General features: G+C 38.3%; 1 protein-coding gene across 1 annotated transcript; it reads right to left on the reverse strand.

Moving 5' to 3' along the window:
• Window positions 1-8,810: 8,810 nt before the first annotated feature.
• marc1 (mitochondrial amidoxime reducing component 1) lies at window positions 8,811-19,335 on the reverse strand. The gene is made up of 7 exons (XM_079852896.1): window positions 19,000-19,335; window positions 18,450-18,620; window positions 12,121-12,286; window positions 11,518-11,658; window positions 11,372-11,433; window positions 11,223-11,294; window positions 8,811-9,589 (listed from the first exon to the last, which is right to left on the reverse strand). The coding sequence occupies exons 1-7, from the start codon at window positions 19,248-19,250 to the stop codon at window positions 9,475-9,477; spliced, it is 978 nt and encodes a 325-aa protein (XP_079709022.1). The 5' UTR covers window positions 19,251-19,335; the 3' UTR covers window positions 8,811-9,474.
• Window positions 19,336-20,592: the final 1,257 nt, after the last annotated feature.

Genomic DNA, 20,592 nt, shown 5'->3' on the forward strand with positions numbered 1-20,592 from the left:
ATGTAAAAAAAAGATGTCTTAAAAATGGAAATCACAAATTTTGCAATGTGACTTTTAATGAATTAAACTTTTAAATGATGCAAGTTAGTCATTGCATAAGTATGCACACTTTGATACAAGTATGTTACTTTTGCTAACTGTTATTTCACAAAACAATTAATAAAACACTTTTAATAAAACATGTTTTGTTTTGTGTGTTTTTTTTTTATTGATCAAATCACCAATAAAGTGCCAAGTAAAAAAGATTTTCAAAATAGTTGCACTTTCTGCAGCATTAAATAAAAACGGGTCAAGGAAAAAACTATTTCTCATAAAATTTTACCCCGGCAACAGAGTCATTACTGTGAAGTATGTCAAAAACTCCAAGCAGAGCATAATGTAGATGATCTGCCATAATTTAACTGACAACATCCAGCCAAAGCAAAGGCCAATCCATCATTCAAGATCCTAATAACCTCCCCTTCCTTCCATTCCCTTCCACACACCTGGACAGAACTATGCACCTTACATATTTGAATAGATAATGCACTTCTATCCTTATTTTGCAACGCGAGTTACAGCTATTTTTTATTTTTTTTTTGTGCATGTGCAAGACTTCTGATTTATTAGCTGATACAGGTAAAAAGAAATCTAAGAAAAAAAATGCAGTGAATGGTCAAACTATTTGTGCTATAAACCAGTGTTTATAACTACAACAATACATACAAATAATATGAGAAATGCCAGTTTGCCATATCAAGCAGTTTTTGTACAGAGCCTCACAAATGATTGCACCTGCTCTTTCATCAAAAATAAGGTGGATATAAATGCACAAATTTACTGAGATATTTTTGCAGTGTTTGTAAGGTATTGTGCTGCATCTAATGGTCTTTGCATGTGTAAGATGTCACGGTGATTATAAGAATTCAACTGGGATGGGATGTTGGAATGTTGCAAGGGGATTATCATATTTGGGTCCTTGACATCAAAATGTTTTAAACCCTGAGCTAACCTATGATTATCAACTGTAATGAGTGAATTTGATATTAAATCATTAAAATAAAATGTTTATTAATTTTATTGCCTATTATTTTGGTTGTTTTTCACACTAAATTGTCCATAAGTTTGACCAAATTGGTTAAAATAAAATAGGCAAATACTTAAAAACAAACACTCACCCACCACTTTATTAGGTTCACCTTGTTAGTACCAGGTTAGATCGCTTTTGCCTTCAGAAGTGCCGTAATTCTTCATGGCACAGATTCAACAAGGTGCTGGAAACATTCCTCAGAGATTTTGGTCCATATTGACATGAGAGCATCACACAGTTGCTGCAGATCTTTCGGCTGCACATCCATGATGTGAATCTCCTGTTTCTCCACATCCCAAAGATGCTCTAGAGGATTGAGATCTGGTGACTGTGGAGGTCATTTGAGTTTAGTGAACTCATTGACATGTTCAAGAAACAAGTTTGAGATGATTTAACCTTTGTGACATGGTGTGTTATCCTGAAGTAGCCATCAGAAGATGGGAACACTGGTCATAAAGGGATGGACAAGGTCAGCAACAATACTCAGGTAGGCTGTGGCGTTTAAACGATGCTCAGTTGGTACTAAGTTGCCCAAAGAGTGCCAAGAAAATATCCCTTACACCATTAAGCCTTACACACACAGCAGCACCAGCCTGAACCGTTGATACAAGACAGGATGGATCCAGGCTTTCATGTTGTTTATGCCAAATTCTGACCCGACCATCTGAATGGTGTAGCAGATTCGAGATTCATCAGACCAGGCAACGTTTTTCCAATCTTCTTTAGTTCAATTTTGGTGATCTCGTGTGAATTGTGGTCTCAGTTTCCTGTTCTTATCTGACAGGAGTGTCACCGGTGTGTCTTCTGCTGCTGAAGTCCCTCTGCTTCAAGGTTGGATGTGTTGTGTGTTCAGAGACGCTCTTCTGCTTCAAGGTTGGACGTGTTGTGTGTTCAGAGATTGTTGTGTGTTCAGAGATGCTCTTCTGCTTCAAGGTTGGACGTGTTGTGTGTTCAGAGATTGTTGTGTGTTCAGAGATGCTCTTCTGCTTCAAGGCTGGACATGTTGTGTGTTCAGAGATGCTCTTCTGCTTCAAGGTTGGACATGTTGTGTGTTCAGAGATTGTTGTGTGTTCAGAGATGCTCTTCTGCTTCAGGGTTGGACATGTTGTGTGTTCAGAGATTGTTGTGTGTTCAGAGATGCTCTTCTGCAGACCTCAGTTGTAGCGAGTGCTTATTTTAGTCATTTCCTTTCTATCAGCTTGATCCAGTCTCGAACCATTCTCCTCTGACCTCTGGCATCAACAAGACATTTTCACCCACAGAACTGCCGCTCATTGAATATTTACTCTTTTTCTGATCATTCTCTGTAAACTCTAGAGATGGTTGTGTGTGAATATCCCAGTAGATCAGCAGTTTCTGAAATACTCAGACCAGGCCGTCTGGAACCAACAACCATGCACGTTTAAACTCACTTATATCACCTTTCTTCCCCATTCTGATGCTCAGTTTGAACTTCAGCGGATCGTCTTGACCATGTACCAAATGCATTGAGTTGATGCCATGTGATTGGCTGACCAGATATTTGCATTAATGAGTTGAACAGGTGTACCTAATAAAGTGGCTGGTGAAGGTATAAAGGTTGATTGTGTTCATTTTTAAATAAACTGGCATGCTGATGACGAGTGATCTGGCTGTGACACAATAGGATCACAAACAATATTTTTTTTTAAAACAAGCTTTGTTAGGGCTTGTCTTTTGCAGTTAAACTATACACAAACTTCATGCTGACAGAACATAACTTTGCTAAGTCTGCTAAATCTTTACTTAAAAAGGCTCTGTAATGCTCTCACCCACAGAGCTTTACTGTATGCTGTAATTAAAGCACAGGTTATGGGCATACCATTACAAACGTTTCAGAAGACATGCTGGAACTAGATTATTTGTATCACGACAAGCTGAAACTAATAACTGGGTTTTTATAAGCCACTGCAAGACATTTGTTTGGCAGAAATCCTAAGGACTTCTCTAGGAGATTGCCTAAAGGTGATGATTTGTCGTCGGACTGGTGAAAAGATCACTAAGGTTCCCTTTTATCCCCCCACCAAAAAAAAAAAAAAAAGGGTTTCAGCACGCAAGAAAATATTTTCACTTGGTTCTCTGCTTCTCTATTGGCTTTATTCCGTTTAGGGTCTTTTTATTTCTAACTCCAAGATCATGTTCTAACATGTATTTTTATTAGGTTGAGTCTTGAGGTATACTTATATTTTGTTGTTTCTTCACCTTTATCATAATCTTAAAGGATTAGTTCACTTCAAAATGAAAGTTCTGTCATCATTTACTCACCCTCTCAAGTTGTTTCAAACCTCTATGCGTTTCTTTCTTCTGTTGAACACAAAAGATGATATTTTGAATAATGTTGGTAACCAGACAGTTGATGGACCCCATTGACTTCCATAGTATTTTTCTTCCCTACTATATAAGTTAATGGGGTCCATCAACTGTCTGGTTACCAACATTATTCAAAATATCATCTTTTGTGTTCAGCAGAAGAAAGAAATTCATAGGTTTGAAACTTGAGGGTGAGTAAATGATGACAGAATTTTCATTTCGAAGTGAACTATTCCTTTAAAGTGTATATTGCACAAGTTGTTTGCTATTCAGATAATGTGCACTTGTCTACACTCAACGAGGCCAATGATGCCTACAAGGACTGCCAATTCATGAACCCCGACAAATATCAAACTGGCACTATAGAAATGCCAAAAAGTAGTCATTTAGACTAGGCTCTCTCAAACTTTTGAATCAAGGACCTGTTTCTTGACCCCATACAGCTTGAGGCTGATTTAGAAGAAACGTATTTGAAGCAACTGGTTTGACTTCCCATTGTGTGGATAAAAAACACTGAGACTTTTCTCAAAATATCTTAGTTCTGCAGATAAAAGAAAGTCATACAGGTTTAAAATGGCATGACACTGAAAAATCTGTGTAGAAGACACAATTTTCACTCAGAAATTGCTAATTAATTTAACAAACAATAACAGAGAAATGGCAATTAACACAAGTATAGAAAACCTGAAATAGTATTTTCTTGTAAAACTTACTCCAATAACCTTTGTTTTATTTACAAATTTGAAAAATCAGGTTTATAATGACTTATAATTATAATCTTTGCAATTTTTTTTCTGTCAAATGTTGTTTGTTTGCATATAATCTTCAATGACAGCAATGCCCTGCAGTGTGACATGCTATACTTACTATAAAACAACTTTAAACAAGCTGGGTAACATGAGGGTACCACAATCCCATGAATTCAAATTCAACAAAAGACCCCTGACAGACAAGAGAACATCCATGCAAAAACATGTTTTGGATGTTTTGGTTGCCTGAAAGACAACAAAAGACCTATGTCACTCTGTCTATGTCTGTAATTACTTGCCCTCTAGCAGACACTTTTCACCGCAGGTGTCTTACAGTACACTAATTGCCGGGACTATTCACGTAAAGCAACCTGAAAGAGTGAAGCTGCTAAAATTAAAGGGGCTCGGGACACCTTTAACATGGGTGGGTCCCCTCTCCCCCAGTGGGCCTCTCTGATCACAGGGCCTGAGACAGCATTCCCACTTATGGGGACAGTTCTGCCTGGTTAAGCTCCTGGCTCATGGAAACAATGATGATGGAAGAGGATTTTTGATTTCAGATTTACTTAATCTTTAAGAGAACTGTAGAGATCTGTAGTAACTCATAAAGGGCGGCACAGTGGCTCAACGTGTAGCACTGTCGCCTCACAACAAGGAGGTTCGGTTTTGAGTCCCGTATATGAGCTAGGAGGGCTTTTCTGTATGGAGTTTGCATGTTCATCCTTTGTCTGCGTTGGTTTCCTCTGGGTGCTCCGGTTTCCCCCAAAAACACGCATTATAGGTGAAATGGAGACACTAAATTGTCCGTAGGTGTGAGTGTGTGTGTGTTTGTTTGTGAGTCCCAAGCCATGTAATGTGGAGGGTTGGGGAAAGACCTTGCGAACTGCCCCAGAAAAATCATTGCCAAAAAAAATTCATGCACAGTCTTTTGCATATTGCAAAAAATGGCCCATAAAATCACCAAGAGTTGGATATGACTGAAATGGTTAATGAGTAACTCATAAATGGACACCACAAAATGAAAGGGGAGAAAAATGCTTCAAGAATTGAGTAAAGCCGAAACGCTATTGTCATTATCCTGCTCACCGAGTTTGTCATCTTAGTGAGATATTTCACATAGATGTGCTAGCCTTCCGACAGGAAGAAAATTATTAACTCTCTTTCCCAGTTAAGAGGAACCCGTTTACTGAATGAGCGACAAACATGCTGGCAGGAGACATCTGCCCTGGTTATGAGATTCTTAAGCTTGGAAAAATGGATTTAGCAAGAATTACATTTGCAAATGCAAAACAATACGATACAATAACCCATGCAAATATACTAATTCAATAAAGAATCAATATCACATGATTTTTCCTTTTATTTTATGATATCTGCGTTTTCACTTTAACTTTCTCTACCATGGAAACTGTGTGTGTGTATATATATATATATATATATATATATATATATATATATATATATATATATATACATACACTCACCTAAAGGATTATTAGGAACACCATACTAATACTGTGTTTGACCCCCTTTCGCCTTCAGAACTGCCTTAATTCTACGTGGCATTGATTCAACAAGGTGCTGAAAGCATTCCTTAGAAATGTTGGCCCATATTGATAGGATAGCATCTTGCAGTTGATGGAGATTTGTGGGATGCACATCCAGGGCACGAAGCTCCCGTTCCACCACATCCCAAAGATGCTCTATTGGGTTGAGATCTGGTGACTGTGGGGGCCATTTTAGTACAGTGAACTCATTGTCATGTTCAAGAAACCAATTTGAAATGATTCGAGCTTTGTGACATGGTGTATTATCCTGCTGGAAGTAGCCATCAGAGGATGGGTACATGGTGGTCATAAAGGGATGGACATGGTCAGAAACAATGCTCAGGTAGGCCGTGGCATTTAAATGATGCCCAATTGGCACTAAGGGGCCTAAAGTGTGCCAAGAAAACATCCCCCACACCATTACACCACCACCACCAGCCTGCACAGTGGTAACAAGGCATGATGGATCCATGTTCTTATTCTGTTTGCGCCAAATTCTGACTCTACCATCTGAATGTCTCAACAGAAATCGAGACTCATCAGACCAGGCAACATTTTTCCAGTCTTCAACTGTCCAATTTTGGTGAGCTTGTGCAAATTGTAGCCTCTTTTTCCTATTTATAGTGGAGATGAGTGGTACCCGGTGGGGTCTTCTGCTGTTGTAGCCCATCCGCCTCAAGGTTGTGCGTGTTGTGGCTTCACAAATGCTTTGCTGCATACCTCGGTTGTAACGAGTGGTTATTTCAGTCAAAGTTGCTCTTCTATCAGCTTGAATCAGTCGGCCCATTCTCCTCTGACCTCTAGCATCAACAAGGCATTTTTGCCCACAGGACTGCCGCATACTGGATGTTTTTCCCTTTTCACACCATTCTTTGTAAACCCTAGAAATGGTTGTGCGTGAAAATCCCAGTAACTGAGCAGATTGTGAAATACTCAGACTGGCCCGTCTGTCACCAACAACCATGCCACGCTCAAAATTGCTTAAATCACCTTTCTTTCCCATTCTGACATTCAGTTTGGAGTTCAGGAGATTGTCTTGACCAGGACCACACCCCTAAATGCATTGAAGCAACTGCCATGTGATTGGTTGATTAGATAATTGCATTAATGAGAAATTGAACAGGTGTTCCTAATAATCCTTTAGGTGAGTGTATATATATATATATATATATATATATATATATATATATATATATATATATATATATATATATATATAGAGTGATGATTATTTCAAGTTACATCCTCAATTTATATTAAAGGGGCTATATGTAGAATTCAGAAACCCTTGTTATTAGCAACACCGGTGGCCATTAAGTGAACTGCAGCCAGCAACTTATTTCTTGAGCTCACACACTTGCACACGTAACTTATAAGAGAATGAAGGTGATTATATGCCCCAATATACTCACGGCAAAGTTCTTTTTCGTTCTTCGGTTAGAAAGAAGTTGGAAATACCTTTGCAGCAATATACATTTTAACGAACATCTCGACATCATCCACACTGCTGAGAGAACTCTGTTAGAGCAATATCTAAATATGCACTGCGTGCTTTCCTCTCAATGACAAAATAAACACCCAGCAAAAATGACAGGGGTGAGAAAACAGCAGTTAAGAAAGCATCTGAAGCATAGTTCAGCCAAAATTTTCATTTACTCACTCTATGTTCCAAACTTGTATGACTTACTTACTTCTGTGCAACATAAAAAGAAGATATTTCAAGAAATATATTTTTTTGTTTTTTTCATACAATCCAGCATTCTTCAAAATATCTTCTGACAATTTTCATTTTTGGGTGAACTATTTTAAGCTGAAAAACTATTAAGTGACAAACAAAGTTAAACAGGCACTAGGAGCCAGTTGTTGGACCAAAGAGAGAAGGTACTGTGAGAATATTGGGTCACAGACAGAATCTAATGCTGCATTCCAGACTGCTCAGAATATGCATTTGTCCCACCTCCTACTTGGAAATAACGTATGGAACGCCACTCGAAGTCAGACATTCGACCTGCTCGATCAACCCCAACCTCAGCGAGACACGCAATTTGATGTCACTTCCAAGATTCCAATGCACATAGTGTTGAGCTGCCGCAAGTCAAACGTAGAAACAAACTTTAACATTAGACATTAAGTTTATATACAATACCTTCATTTGAGCTTTTCGTCAGCTGTTTTCAAAGTGAACGGCAGTATTTTTTGCTATTTCTATTGTTTTTGCCATAATTGACACAAAAACAACATGAAATGTTTTTGATGCGTCATAGCGACATGACAACATGTGAATGTGAGTGTGATCGACTGAAGGTCTGAAGTGGGACATTCCCACGTACAACCTAGTCTACCTGGCATATCTGGTATACACATTGCACGTGCAGGGGGAAAAAACACACATTTGCTGCCACAAAGCAGAATCTATACACAAATGACAACACACTTATAGAAGACAGAATGCATTCTAATAGAATATTTAGAGATTTCGGTTACTATAAAATCTTGAAAAATTAAAGGCATGGTTCACCCAAAAATTAACATTTTGTCATCATTTACTCACCCTCATGTTGTTCCAAACCTGTATGAGTTTCTTTCTTCTGTTGAACACAAAAGATGATATTTTAAAGAATGATGGTCACCAGACAGTTGACAACACCCACTGACTTTAATATTTTTTTATGGAAGTCAATAGATACCGTCAGGCTACCAACATTCTTTAAAATATCTTCTTTGGTGTTCAACAGAAGATAGAAACTCATACAAGTTTGAAACAACTTGAGGGTGAGTAAGTAACGACAAAATTTTCATTTTTGGGAGAACTATCCCTTTAACAGTTAATAATTGATCAAAACAGGGATGTCAAGGCTTTTATTCAGGCTTATTTGAAAACTACAGGTATGCGTGTTGAAGCAGGATTGGAACTGAGTTTGACATCCCTAGATTAAAACATTCTTTAAGCCATGAGAGGAAAAGAACTTAACTTAGCAACTACATATAATAGACTGTAAATGTGCAGAAAGAGAAACGTAGTTTAAGTGTCACTGGTTGTCTTCTTCTACTGAAACTCCTTGTAATCACTGAAATGGCACCATCTATTGGATGTTTTCCAAATGAACACAGTACTAGTTAAGTTTCAAAAAGCTTTATGTTCAGTATGCCTGGTCTCCTTTCAACATCACAGTATTAGTAATTCTACTCAATAGTTCAGTGTCTGATGGTTGGGATCATTTAACATGTTGAGAGAAAACAATACTCAAATAGCATCAGGTTTTTGAAAACATCATATACTCAATGCCTCTTTAAATCAGCCACAGACTGTTACAATTAAGTTGTTGGTTTGAGTTGTTACATGAAACCTGATCATTATCGTAATGCAGCATAATTATCTTGCTAATACACACTGGTAATTTTGAGGTACCTAAAGAATATGGATTACTCACAAATAACAGAATTCATATCTTCTCATTGCAAAAAAGGTGACATTTTGGACATTAAAGAATGTGTTCACTCACCCTTGTGGTATTATTTTGACAGAGAAGATTTTTTTGTTTTAGAATCTTGTGTCCCTTTACCTTTGCAGAAGACTAAGACATAATCTAAGACATTTGATCTATTCCGACCATAATTCTACAGCCAATACAGAAAGTTTTACAAACAATCTTTACTTATTCAATGAAAATGATAAGAATATTGATTCACTCTAACTTCAGAAACTGTTAATTAGTCTGCATGTAAATGAATCACTCGATTTTGATATATGGTTTAATATATCATTCCATCCGGCCCCATTTCAATAGGTGACAGTATAAACGGGTTCACCAACATGAAGGACACCTGTTTTCTTGACACTGTAGTACTGTCCCAATATTGGCGCGGTTTTCTGGTTAGGGTCAGTCAGTCGATAGCTATGAAGCAAAAAAATCAAGTAGGTGATGAAAACCGTGGATATATTAAGAGATGCCAACAACATGATATAATAAAATTACCCTATGCGCAGAATCAGGGCTTCCTTTATGATTTAGTTTTTCTAAGGGGGAAGGGGGTGTTGGGTTGGTGGTTGCACCACAAATATATTTATTCATATATAATTCATATATACATGGGGTTGGTAAGATTTTTTTTTCAATTTGAAAGTCTCTTTTGCTCACTAAGGCTGTATTTATTTGATCAAAATAACAAAACAGTAATATTGAGAAAAATTTGTGAATTTAAAATAATTTTCTATTTTAATATTATATTGTAAAATGTAATTGATTCCTGTGATCAAAGCAAAATTTTCAGCATCATTACTCCAGTCTTCAATGTCACACGATCCCTTCTTATTATTATTGCTTAAAATTTTTGTGGAAACTGTGATACATTTAAGTATTCTTTGATGAATAGTTTAATTTATTTGAAACAGAAATATTTTGCAACATTATAAATGTCTTTACTGTCACTTTTGATCAGTTTCATGCATCTTTGCTAAATAAAAGTATTAATTTCCTTTCTTTTTTTAATCTTAATTTTTTTAATCAAATAACAAAATTTTATGGGTTATTTTGGCCAATAATTAATTTTTTTGTTGAATCACTGATTTAATTAAGACATTTATTATGTTGAAAAATAATTATATTTAATAGTTCAATTTCAAATAAATGCTGGGTTTTTTTTACTTTATATTCATCAAAGAATCCAAAAACCTGATCACAGTTTCCACAATAATATTAATAAAATCGTCATATAAAACAAACTGAATACTTGTTTACATGTTAAGCCTCGCGCACACCGGGCGATTATCGACAGCGTTTTTCGATGTGTCTTTGCGTTAATACCCGAGCGATTTCCACTGGCGATGTGCCGAGTGAACGTGCAAATTCACAGTAGACAGTAGATGGCTTGTCACACAGAAGAAGAAGATAGCCAGTATTTACGTGCTCGCCAAAACCATTCACACACTTTTTGCTAACTGGCAAACAGAACATGGATATTTCAGACACCAAAGAGTCTAGCAGCTCTACATTTATCTTGCCTCGTTGCATCTTCTTCTTCGTCTACTTACTTCCTCTTTGTCGTTTTCTTCTATCAATGTGTGTTCGACAAGACCGGTTTGTGCTTGAGCGCCACCAAGTGCTGTAACTTCAGCAGCTCCAGGCACGAGAACAAAAGCGCCAATCTCATTGGTTGGCCAGTTTTTAACACGGGGCGTCAAACCAAAAAAACTAACCAGATTTTTTTATTACGCTTTTACGCCTGCCGTTTAGCGCGTCGCTGTGCATACTCACACTGGCGCCATTTGTTTAGTCAGGAGACGTTAAACATCGGCGATAAGCGCGCGCGATAATCGTCCCGTGTGCACAAGGCTTTACACATTAAGCCGTGTAATAATGTGACTCATTTTCCAGATTCTGTAACTGATTAACTAAAAAGAAACAAAGCCAAGTTTCTTTTCTTTGGCAAGAAGCACAAGAAGAAAATGATTAACTAAACACAACAACAACTCGTGAGCTCTGTCCTTTGATCCAGGTAGATTTTAATTCAACAAATGTGTGCACTTACTTTTTGAGCGTGTCCAGTGGTTCTTTCCGGGTGATGACTCCAGTCTCAGGGTCAACGGTGGTAAAGAGGCATCTGAATATTAATACACAGAATTAAATATTTTACATTACTAACGATTATACTTCTGAACAGTGTATATTCCACTTTACCTTCCACAGCCAACAACTCTCTTCATCTCCACTTGCCCAATCTGAATATGATCCCATGTGTCCTGGTGTAGGAATAACAGGGTTTTATTTTACATCATAACACACCTTACATCATATCATTCATATTGTATTATATTCAGTTATACCTCTGTGAATGCCTCACAGTCACTGACAACAATACTGGGACGGAATTGAAATACAGTAACATCACTATCCAAACGGGTATTCAGGTCCCTAACCGAGGCCTCTGACATTAGCATGATGGGAGCAGCATCAGGATAGGCCACCTGAAGAATTGAAAAATCAGACCAGATAATGCCAGTGACATAAGAAATAACCCAAAGGAAGTTGTTTGGTTTTGTGTATTGTAGCCTACTAGATTTTCATATGTGTTGAAAGGAGGTAGAAGCACAGCTGTGAAACCATATCAAATATACATTTTTAAATACATCTATAGTTCTGCTTTAGGATGATTGAGTGACAATGTGATATCATTTTGCTAAAATAAAAATACAAAAATATAATTCTGTATTTCTCATTCTCCAATTAATAAATGTATAAATAATAAATTTCTCCTCTAAATAATACATTTCAATGTTGCTATATGAAAAACTAGTAATCGCAGGTACAATTATGAGACATGTTTTGTCCCACATCTCAAGAGTCAATATTTCAGTTTTACAATAATAATTGTATGGTTAAAGATCTTTATTTGTGGTATGAGACATGTACAGGGCTGTCCATCAAACCTTTTCGTCCTTAGGATAGAGGGGATTTTTCTCAGAAGGCCTCTGGGCCTTTAGATGAGGTTCAAAATGCACCAGGCGAACTGTCTTGTCTGATTCCAGGTATCGAGTAAGCCAGTCAGACACATCGTCCCCGCAGTCCCTGCCCTGAACGTCTATACTGAAGACTCTGGACACAAAAGCAAAATTAATTTCAAGTTTCAGTATGCCACTTCAACTAGAAGAACTATCTTGCAAAGGGAACTTTGGCCACATATAAAATGAGTTAGCACAGGCACACAACAGGTCATTTCTGACAGGAAAATTTTCTGTTTTGAGAATAAAAAATAAAAAAATAAAAAATCAACAGCTTCATCAGAATGGTACAAAACGCTGTGACTTTTATGGCATTTGGAATGTGAACACAACAAAAAAATTGAGGGTATGATTCGAGCAGGCTAAGTGGTCGTAAAAAAATAGTCACACTTGTGCTCTTCGGTCAAAAATGACTGACCATAAGAAATGAATGGGAAAATCGACAAAAACACAAAAATTCTCTACAAATCGGCTACGATGCAGGAAAAAAAAGGGCTCAGCAATGAAGAGGTGAAACTCTAAAACATCAATAGTGCAAAACAGACCCACCCACTCACACACACACACACACACACACACACACATAAACACACATAAACACACACATATAAACACAAATGATCTGGTAGGGCTATTACCATAAAGCATAATTGAGTCAGAAGACTAAAATAAGAGGTTGAAATTAGATCAGAGCCAGATGGATTAAGCTGTGATAAAGTGGTAATTTTTTTTATTAAATTTTAATGTTACGTGTAACAAAATGCTTTCTCTGTATTCAGGTTTGACTGTAGTAATAATAATAATGCAAAAACGTGTACACTTTACATAAAAAAATAATTTTTTATAAATCTTGACTACAGTATTATTTGAGAATTTCTAAAAAATATATTCAAATCCACATCTTAAAAGTAAGTCATTTTGTCCAAAAACTACTAGAGAATTCACAAGCCTCTCCATAGAGAGCTATACAGGCTCTCTATGGAGTGGTAACACCAATGAGATGACATTTTATTTTATTTTATTTTAACAGATGGCGCTAATCTGACTTCAAAAATTGGATTTAAAAGGCCTAGTCTCTATATTAATCTGAAATACTGCATTCATTGAAAAAAATATTTTTTAAATATATGTTAAATATTAATAAGTACCATCAAATCCTCTCAAAATACAAAATAAAAAATATTATTGAACAAAAATATTTTGGGGGTTTTACAGGGGTGGAGGAAGTTTCATTTTCAGGTGTCCGGTCACTTCTGACCGCGAAGATAACAGGTGTGACTCCCAAATGAGGAGCACCAGAGGATTAAACAAAATGAGTTTGTCAGGTTAAAAATGACAGTTCAAAATGAAGACAAATGTATTTAGGTTGTCCAACATGATGAACTACACCTGTGTGAACTTGGAGAAATTCACGCAAAATATCTGTCATAAAAAAGGAAGTTACTGCAGCAAAATCACATGAGTTTTTTGTTGCATATCAAGGGATTTATTCCAAAAACGAGTTGGGATTTATGCGTATCTTGGCACTTCCATGTAACGTTTTTTTATGCAATATACCAAAATACACATAAAAATAAGTGGATGGAAACATAACAACAGTAAACTAATACTAAAGCTATTGAATAACATTTTCTTTAAGCGAAATAAAGCTGAAAAAAATATATGCAAAAAAAAAATCTAAAAATAGTAGATTTTAAACATATTTTTTATGTTTTAGAAATGTTGCCTTGACAGCTTACTGAAATAAAATTAGTTGAAGTTGAAGTACTAATAAAATTACTAAAACTGAAAAAAAAAAAAAAAATCAAACTTATAAACATGATATAAGCACACAAAATTACTAAAATGAAAACTGAAAATGTAAAAAATAAAAGCTAAATAACAAATGATCAAAATCTTAATAATACAAGAATATAAAGAACACTAAAATAAAACTGCTTCATTCAGCCACTATAATGCTTCATACAGCCACTATACAAAATATATGAAATACATACATTTAAATGTGACCTAAGTGTTGGTGGGGTGGGTCACTGTTTGTAGCATGTACCTGTGACCTAACGGCGCTGATCCACTTGTCCGACACGACTGTCGCGTGGTGTCGCGACGCCTCCCCACATTTGTACGTTGATGGGCGTACACACAGTTCCTTGAGTTTACCGCTATGGGCGTGGTTTTGACCGAGCGGGAAATGTTGCGTATTTAAAACATTTGTTCGAAGAAGTGATGTGTTTTATGGATTTTGTTAAGCAGTCATGAATCAAAAACAGAGAATGATCATTTTAGCTGCTCTGCTCTACCTCCGGAGGAAGAAGCCACGTCGTCGGCATTGGGTTCACCCTATCCGGAGTGAAGTTGTCCGGCAGGAGTGTTGGCCCTCTCTTCTTCCTCATCTGTGGACTGAAATGAGAGGTGGAAGGGCCTGCCTCCTCCAGGTCTCCCCCCACCTCTGTGAGAGGTGGAGTGGGTGCAGGTGGGGTGGGGGGTGCAGGTGGGGGGGGGGGGGTACAGCCAAAGGGGTAGGTGCTGGTGGGGGGCTGGGTGCAGCTGGGGGTAGCGGGGTGGGTGAAGCTGGAGGGGAGTTGACCAAAGGGATGGGTGCAGCTGGGGGGAGTGTGGCAGGGGTAGCTTGGTGGGACAGATTGGAGGTGGTCGGCCTACACTCCATGAATGGGGCCAGGAACCCCATCACAGCCATATATTTCCATGGCCGAGCAGATGAGGCCCCAGCCCCACTCCTGTGTATGAGAAATATATGTATGAGAAAATTACAGGCTATGAATCTGTCTGTGCATCTAATGCAAATTTTTGGTATTAAGCTATTATTTTAATCTTGCTTTAAGCTGCAAATTGATATGCCCATTTCAAATGGTTAGATCTGTCATGAGTTATGTATTTATGTATTTATTTATTTATGTAATCCACTTTTGCGTCGCGACGCCTCCCCACATTGGTACGTTGATGGGCGTTTACCGCTATGGCCGTGGTTTTGACCGAGCGGGAAAGGACCTGCAAGAGACTTCCCTCCGTCTCCATATGGTCTACTTCTATTGGATAGACGCGTCGCGTTTAACGGAATTCATTTGCATAAAGATGGGCATCGGCCAGCTTTTTGACGCGCAGCATTTTTTCAAATGAAGCGCCGCCTTCCTGGAATGCTTTGCGGGCGCGTCAAAGTCGCTTGATGTCACCCATAGGAATATAGTGGAGAGCGGCGGGACAGAAGTGTTCCACGGACAAGTGGATCAGCGCCGTGAACAGAGGACCTGCGAGAGACTTCCCTCCGTCTCCATATGCTCTACTTCTATTGGATAGACGCGTCGCGTTTAACGGAATTCATTTGCATAAAGATGGGCATCACCTAAAAATGGATGCAGAATTATTTTTTATAGTCTCAAAAAAAAAATTTTTACTAAACTTGGGCTATTGTTGTTTACGTAGAATATATACATTTTTTAAAATCAACCCTTTCACGCGAAAGTTAAAAATATTTTAGCTGACCCCTTGTTTCCATGGCGACGCGTCATTATTTTCACGTGACACACCGCAGCCACAATAACTAACAGATGTATCGCTATTTGTTTTATTTCGTTTTTCCTTTTTTATTAAAAATATTCACAAACTTGCTTACCATGTTAACTATCTGATATTCCGATTCTTTGTTTAAAAACCTTTATAAATTATCTTGATTCTTTAACGAGATGAGCGCTGCAGTTCAGTCCTGTCAGCCGGATTTACAGCACCTGAATTCCCCAGTTTCTCCCGAAATACATGAAAGTAAGTGGCTGTTGAACTGGGAGAGAAGAATAGAGTAAACTTTATAGTTCCGCTATGTGTGTCTGATATATGAATAAAACACGTCGGCAAATTACATTTTGAATAGATTGTTTTTGCTGCTTCCATAGACATCAGAGGAGAACTGGCCCCCGACTGAGCCTGGGTTCTCCCAAGGTTTTTTTTTCTCCATTAGGTCACCTGATGGAGTTTTTCGGTTCCTTGCCACTGTTGCCTTTGGCTTGCTCAGTTGGGGATACTTAATTTAATTAATCAATCAACAATACTATTGATCAGCATTACCAAACGTGGACGTTTTACACTAGAAACAAACACTGATGTACTATTTTATTTAATACTGTGAAGCTGCTTTGATACAATCTGTATTGTGAAAAGCGCTATATAAATAAAGTTGACTTGACTTGACTTGACATCAGTGTGTATTTTACAAACTACAAATGTATTGTTTTACTAGTACTTATGTGTATTTAAATGTCTGAAACATAAAATAAACATTATGTGGTCGAAAACACTGCATATTAGTTGTGATACATGACGAGCGCGGCCATCTCTGGCTCAGCGCCAGCCAGCGCGCGAAAGCAATTTGAATCTGGCAGTTCTGAACGTCACTGAACATTCTAAATCATACTCTCAGGGGCACAGAAATAAGAATCCAATATTGTGCCGTAACGTAATTGTAATGTAATTTACATTTTAAATGATTTTCGTTAAAAAAATATCTGATTCTGCCGACATTCGGACTGCCAACCAATCCAGTAGCACCTCAATGCAGTACACGAGATCCGGGGGGCGGAGTTGGATCCAGATATAAGGGGTGGAGATTGGTAGGTTTAGGGGTGGGTTTAGGGATTAAGGGGTGGAGATTGGTAGGTTTAGGGGTGGGTTTAGGGATTAAGGGGTGGAGATGGGTAGGTTTAGGGATCAGGGAGTGGAGATGGGTAGGTTTAGGTATATGTAAGGTGGGAGGAGTTGGATCTGGATCCGACTCCTCCCCGTGGATTTCATGTTCTGCAGTGAGGACCATCTCAACCAATCAGCAAACAGCAGCTTTCGTTGCATGCTGACATTTGAACAAGAACTCGCAGAGACACTTAGCCTGGGAAAACCCAGACAACTTCCGGCAAATTTAGATTTGCTCTGCAAGTAGTCTGGCAAAGAGCTCATTCAAGCCCATTTCCATGGCCTCGAAATCGCGGCACCAATCAGAAACGTTGAGGCGGGCTTTACAAGATGACGATCGCTCTGATTGGTTTTAGGTCTAGCCTATCCAATTGCGCCCAGAGGCATTTGAGCGACGTCCGTTGGTGAAGCGCACCAACTTTTAAATGCATTATTATATTCAAATTGCAAAAACATGAGGACAGTCTCCATGAAAGACCCACTGGCAGATGAACGTGCTAACTACATTTCTCTCCGAAATGGTAGGAAATTAAATGAGATTTAATAGAGGATTTTAACTGTGATTGACAGGGTGACAGGATGCACGTGACAGATCCGTCCGATAAAGATGACGAAGTAGTATGTCCCAAAGCTTGCCTACTTTTTTGCTACACATTCAAAAGTAAATACATTTTCTTCACAAAAAGAGTACATACTTTTATGGCGTAGTGTAACTTAGGCGAATTGGGACGCAGCATATGGCTTTACACGATGCCAATCGCTCTGATTGGTTTGAGGAGTTTTAGGTCTTAGATCCAATTGCGCCCAGAGGCATTTGAGCGTTGGTGACGCCCCTTTGGAAATGAGTTATTAAAGGAGCTTTGCCAGACCATAACTCAGTTACTACTGAGAATTGTCTGGTTTTAACCAGGCTAAGAAACACTGGACCTGGATGATATTTGAGGCTTTCAAGGCCAGGCCACGCCGTCTCGCCCTTTAAGCAACTAACAGGCACTATGTTATGACTATGTTATTGGCGATCCTGAGTGTAATGTGTATTAAGGATAATGTAGAGCGAGGCGGTTGTTATAGCGAATACAACCCCGGCAGGCGAAGCGGAGGGGTCTTGAATCAGCCTGAAGGGGTTGTCCTTAAAAAGGAGTTTATTGACTTAAAGATGATTGTATTGCTTCCGCTAAAGAAAATAGTCCGTTCCGTCTCTACGGTTAGAATCCTGCGTCCATAGCAACGCTCTGTTTTTCATGGCAACGGTGTGTTATACTTAGCAGGGTTATCAAGAAATAACACACCACATTCTACATTAGAATTCAACCAAGCCATGTAATATAGTTATATTTTATGCATGGTTATATGGTTATGGTTAATCATTTTGCACAGTAATCTGACAATAAATGTGGCACACCCAGATTTTCAGATGCACACCCAGAGTCTCTTTTCTGGCTACGCTACTGGGGCATCAGCAAGCTTTTTGACGCGGTGGGGTGGGTAACTGTTTGTAGCACTATGTACCTGTGACCTAAGTGCTGGTGGGGTGGTGGGTCACTGTTTGTAGCACTATGTACCTGCAGTCCACAACTGCATTACTGGGCTGGTGAAGAGGAACCCTCAACTCCTCCATCTGGGGTCCGTTAAGACACAGCTGCCCCCCCTCACAGGTCAAAGACACCAACACCAGACGAGGCTGCTGTCTGCCGGTCACCATGCGTCCATCCTCGGTGATGACCAGCCAGTGACTGCAACAAAACAAAATATGTCATGTCGCGAATTATGAGTGGTTTGAGAGGTGTCTGAATTTTGAACCCCTCCAAAGAAAAACAAAACATGGAAAGACGACACAATTAAGCATTTGCATAATACAAGTATTCATATTTTCACTGAGTTTTCAAAAGTTTTAGTAGACACAAAAGGTACAAAATAGACAAAAACATGGCAACAGCTCGAGCGCTTTCCGTTAGCATCTTTATCAGACAGTAAATCATTAAAAGTCACTGATAGTTCGCACACTGACCCATAGCCTATTACAGAACATTTATACGCGTGTATGAAACAGACAGGCTATGCGTTCAAAGTGTGACTGGAAAGCAAAGATGCACACTTCTATCAAATACTCACCGATCCCGCAGTTCGCCATATTTCAGCCCCATTCGCAGACATTCTGCTGTGTCTACCGACACCACTTTCCCAGACTTCATCGGATGAACCAGCAGATGAGCAACAACTCCAACTCGAGTTAACTTTTTCTCCTGACGCATATATTTATACACGACACCGAGTCCAAGCAGAGCAACAGTTGTGCCTGCAGCGCATAATGCGATTTCCCGATTTTGGTCAAAGATTTTCATAATCATCTCTTTGAAGTCCATCTTTATTTTCGGAAATAATACCTGCCTGCGAAATTTGACAAGTCTGAAAGGTTTCTCAGCGCTCAGCGCGGTGTTTTTATTGCAGCCAATGAAAAGGCGCGTTGCTAAGGTGTAGTTTTAAAGGGGCCTCGCTTTGAAGTCAACATGAAATCAGAAAACTTTCTTTTACACGCTCTTATTGTGAAAGATTCATCAGCAGGTTATTTCAATTCAAAGTAAATATTAGTCTAACTACATCATCATCTGAAACGACTTTTCTTGGCAGCTGTCGTCCCCAAGAAAGCTTTCTTTTTCAACCCTCTCACCCCAAACACCCGGTCGTGAAGTAATTATTTATTCAAAATAAGTACATACTCAAGAGAGTATGCGATTTCAGACACAAACTAAATGTACTAGATCAAATAAAAGTCCCAAGAAATGTAGGGGAGACCGGGACAGTTGCACCAAGAAGACAGTAGACATATTCAACATCTGCTGCTGCATTTATTGAACAAAACTTGTTTTGGAGGTATGAAAGTAATTTTTTTCATGAGATGTATTTTTGTCACTGTCCTGACATTTTGTATGAATTAATCAAAACTTACTTAGTTTGAATTATTGTTTTGTTGACTTCTAAGTGACATAGTTATTAGCATGTGTCAAAGTCAGTGTGTCTAGCAGACACATGATGTTCTGTCATGGCTGTTGGACGGTTGCAACAAGTTATAAATTGCATGTTTAATAAAAGTTTGTTGCATTGCAAATTGTTCAATTCTTCCTGTTTGACACTGAATTATGGAGAGATTGAATAGCATCTGTAACACCTGCACACTGAATCTATGTAGGCCTATGTTCTACACATAAACAAACAAAACTCAATAACTGTTATTTGATAAATATGACTAAATAAATAATAGGCTACAATAATATTACTGTATAAATAAATAATACTATAATATTATATTAGGCCTAAAACAGTTAATATTATCAGAATTCTATGCTCATTGAGACAAAAAGCTAAAGTTAATTAGTGAAATTTAAGGTATTTTTAACATGTTGCAACTGTCCCCTGGTTGTGTTGCAACTGTCCCCTGGGTTGGGGTCAGTTGCAACATCTGGCTTCTTCCATTCAAATAAATACTGTGAACGATATGTCATATGTAATCATCTTTAAATGGTATGGGTAATTAGCAGACAGATGCAAGTTTAATATATAAATTTGGTTGGTCTAGGTGTTGCAACTGAAAATGCAAAAAGTGTTGCAACTGTCCCCGGTCTCCCTACTTGAGTACAAACAAAACTAAAGTTTGTGGTGTACTGTCTACAGACAAGACTAATTACTACAGAAAATAATCTGGTGAAG

The sequence above is a fragment of the Squalius cephalus genome (assembly GCF_949319135.1).
Source record: "Squalius cephalus genome assembly, chromosome: 20".
Classification (NCBI taxonomy): domain Eukaryota; kingdom Metazoa; phylum Chordata; class Actinopteri; order Cypriniformes; family Leuciscidae; genus Squalius; species Squalius cephalus.